This window comes from Pundamilia nyererei, unplaced genomic scaffold (assembly GCF_000239375.1).
Source record: "Pundamilia nyererei isolate P.nyererei 1_Seehausen unplaced genomic scaffold, PunNye1.0 scaffold00013, whole genome shotgun sequence".
In the NCBI taxonomy this organism is placed as follows: Eukaryota; Metazoa; Chordata; class Actinopteri; order Cichliformes; family Cichlidae; genus Pundamilia; species Pundamilia nyererei.
Window position 1 is genome coordinate 2,884,570 of NW_005187414.1, and position 3,453 is coordinate 2,888,022.

The following is a 3,453-nucleotide window of genomic DNA, read 5'->3' on the forward strand; positions in this document are numbered from 1 at the left end:
AGGTGAGGATGACAGCGTAAGTCAACATGAAGACCTGCTCACCTATAAACACACTGACTCATCTCTGTGGGCGCTGTTGTGGTTTTTAGATGGAGGCTAAAGTGGTGATGGCCAAACTGCTCCAGAGGTTTGACTTCACTCTTGTGCCGGGACAGACCTTTGACATCCTGGATGCTGGAATGCTCAGACCTAAGAGTGGAGTAATTTGCTCTTTCGCTCACAGGGAATAAAAAGAATAAATGGCCATAAAGCACCAATACATTAGAAGAGGTCATAGTAGTCTATAGAGTAAAACTGGGCTTTTATTCATATCTAAAACTGTCACTTAAAAAAGAAGAAGAAAACCTTGTAATGAAAACAATAATGGTGTGATTTAAATACATAGCATATTCATATGAAGTTATGTCGTGTTTTTTATTTATTACAATAATGAATATAAAACTACTTGTTGGCCAACAGGGAGTCTGTAGAAACTGTGCTGCTGTTGGCTGAAGACAAAGGAAGAGTAAAAGGGGAAGGTATGTTTGGAGGCAGAGAGAGAGAGAAGGTAGGAGTGTGGAGGTGAGAGTAGGAACTTAAAATGTAGGGACTATGACTGGTGGAGGTGGTGTGACAGAAGAGGATCCTAGGGATGGAATGAGGTGGAGGCAGATGGTCTGGAAACTACTAAAGGAAGCAGGAAAAAGAAGAGGAAGAAATCCTTTCTGATGCAACAACAAAAGGAGTCGTGTGTCTGTGCGAATGACCAGATCTTTTGCTTGATAGGCAAATGTGTTAACCACTACACTTCAGAGCCACCCATTACAATAGTCAGTATATAGAAACATTTCTGAGGGGCACTGGTCTCTAAGGTATTGCCATTTGTTACTTTTATACACTGCTGATATATATTTTTTAGTTTATATTATGTAGTTGCTTTTTCATAGCCATTGAACCACAGAAGCTTTAGTGTCTGTAACTAATTTAAGCACAGGTTTTATGTAAATGAAAATAAAACTGAAACTTTAATGTTTGTCAGTGTGATGTTATTTGTGTTTGCGGTGTAGTGATTTCTTATGTACCCAACTTGCTCTTTTAATGCAATTACCAACAGTGTACACATGGGGGCGCTAAGCTCCTGCACAGAAACCTGACTTAAAGCAGAGGCAGCACAACAACAGCTGCAAAACACGATCAAGACTATCGATTAAAATGTTATCCAATAAAACATCAGTTTTATTAAACGATTCAAAATCACAGATATAAAACAAACACTCAATATACCTACAATATTGATCGATTTCCCCGCGCGCAGTCGATCTAGAGCTTGATTGATTCCTCCATTAAAACTCGTGTTCACACTAATAAGTCCAGCAGCACGCATTAAAAACGGGCACCTACCATAATAAATTATTAGATCTGCAGACTGCAGATCTAATAATTAATCTCCAAAGGTCTGGAACTTCCCACAGAAGACCACTGACCTCCCCTCACACACCCACTACCTTTTAAAGCTCCTGGGCCAATCACACGGCAGAAGTCAGCGAACTGTCAAGGGACACTTGTTACGCACCTTTAACACGGACGTCTCCGGGACATTTTCCAGGATGGCACTTTCCAGCCTGCTTCTGAGCCTGGCTGCTCGGGCACTTACGTTTCTCTTCTTTCTGCTCGTCATTGCGTTTCTTGGCTACTGCTTGTACATTAAATACATTCATATGAAGTATGACCACATCCCCGGGCCGCCGAGGGACAGGTAGGAAAGGTCGTCGGCTGAAGCAGTTATGCGGACGTTACTTGAGAGTAACTCGCTGTTTCCTCCTCAGTTTTTTCTTCGGACACTCACCAACGATGTTGAAGGCGATGAAAAATGACGGAATTATACACGACAGATTTCTGGAGTGGTAAAAAAAAACGATGTTTTTATGAAGAAAAATGGGGTTAGGGGATAAATTTCTGCCTATATAACAAATACATTGCAGTTCTTACTGTACTCTTTGTATTACAGTATTAATATCATTCGCCTTTAAAAGATCTAATTAAGATGTCACCTGCAGGGCCGAGAAGTATGGACCTGTTTACAGGATAAATATGCTTCACTACGTTTCACTGTGTACGTACTGTCCAGAGGCCACCAAGGTAAACACTTGTCACCTGACTGTTTTCACATCAGTACACAGGTGTCAGTAATAAAGGGTCTATTTCTGTAAATCTGTGAATTATTGTGATTAGCAGTACCTGTGTATCTCTGCTGTTTCAGTTTAAAATGACTACAGTGCAACAAACCTGTTGTGTGTGAAAGTGCACCCATCAATCCTGTTGGCAGAGGTCCCTGCTAATAAACAGTGCCAGCTACTGGCCTTTTGGGGACTTGTTCACATTTAAAGCCCTCTTCTTCTTCTTCTTCTTCTTCTTTGTCAGAATTTTGTGTCATTTTGTTTCTGGTTTCAGGAAATCCTGATGTCCCCAAAATACCTTAAAGAGAAGTTTGCCTATAAAAGACTCTTCAACCTGTTTGGTCAAAGGTGATGTATCACATTATCTGTTTCTTTTAGTTATATAGTTGTGGTCAGACTTTCATTCCGTCATCATGGGCATGAATGTCATGGTAATTTTGGGCTTTTGTATTTATATAACCATCCGTTATCGTTCCAACTAAATGAAACTCAGCAATATAAGCTATAGCTCTTTTGCACACATCTGTTTCAAATCTCCATATTTTGTCTCCGTTTCTGTCTTCAGCTATTTATTTGTACTATTTGTATTTATATGTTCTACTTCTATTGTGTATATATTAATCGGCATCTGTGGGTGGACAGCAAAGAAAGAATTTCATTGCACAAAGAAATGCCTTTCTCTTGTGACACATGACAATAAACACTTTGAATCTTGAAGTATCTTACCATGTTGTGTACCTATGCTAGCAGTAATATAACTGTGAAAATAATAGAAAGCATGCTTTGTGACAGTGTAATGAGTGAAAATCATATTTTGCTATGTTTAATTCTCCTGTTGCTGTTTTTTTTGGGTGGGTTTCAGGTTCTTTGGAAATGGTCTGATAACAGCACGAGATCATGAGCAGTGGTACAAACAGCGACGCATCATGGACCCTGCGTTCAGCAGCCTGTGAGTTATGAAATTATAGCAACGTGCCAGAAAGAAGTGTCTGCTGAGCTACCTGTTTATGTTATGTTTATCCAGTATTTACAGTCATACTGGATATAAATCAGTGTTGTTGATAATCCTTTAGTCGCTGTGCCTCTGTCTCAAACCTTTTTTTCCCAGGTATCTGAGAGGTCTAATGGGAACCTTCAATGAGAGGGCAGAGAAACTGATGGATAAACTTGCAGAGCTTGCTGACAGTAAAACAGAAGCTAATATGCTCCATCTTCTCAACTGTGTCACCCTGGATGTTATTAGTAAGGTATCATAGTCAGTTTTACAGATGCAACGTGTTTTTTTTTTTTTTTTTTT

At 39.6% G+C, this 3,453-nt stretch overlaps 2 protein-coding genes across 4 annotated transcripts in view; both read left to right on the forward strand.

Annotated features, from left to right (window-relative positions):
* Positions 1–3,453, forward strand: part of LOC102206432 (cholesterol 24-hydroxylase-like) — a 44,948-nt gene that overhangs the window by 17,625 nt on the left and 23,870 nt on the right. The window lies entirely within an intron of this gene.
* Positions 1,468–3,453, forward strand: part of LOC102206140 (cholesterol 24-hydroxylase-like) — a 3,068-nt gene continuing 1,082 nt past the window's right edge. Inside the window, exons 1-5 of the mRNA XM_005724869.2 lie at positions 1,468–1,735; positions 1,806–1,883; positions 2,037–2,118; positions 2,431–2,504; positions 3,019–3,105. Of these exons, the coding sequence (XP_005724926.1) occupies positions 1,587–1,735; positions 1,806–1,883; positions 2,037–2,118; positions 2,431–2,504; positions 3,019–3,105 (470 nt within the window). The 5' untranslated portion in view covers positions 1,468–1,586. The remainder of the gene's footprint in view (positions 1,736–1,805; positions 1,884–2,036; positions 2,119–2,430; positions 2,505–3,018; positions 3,106–3,453) is intronic.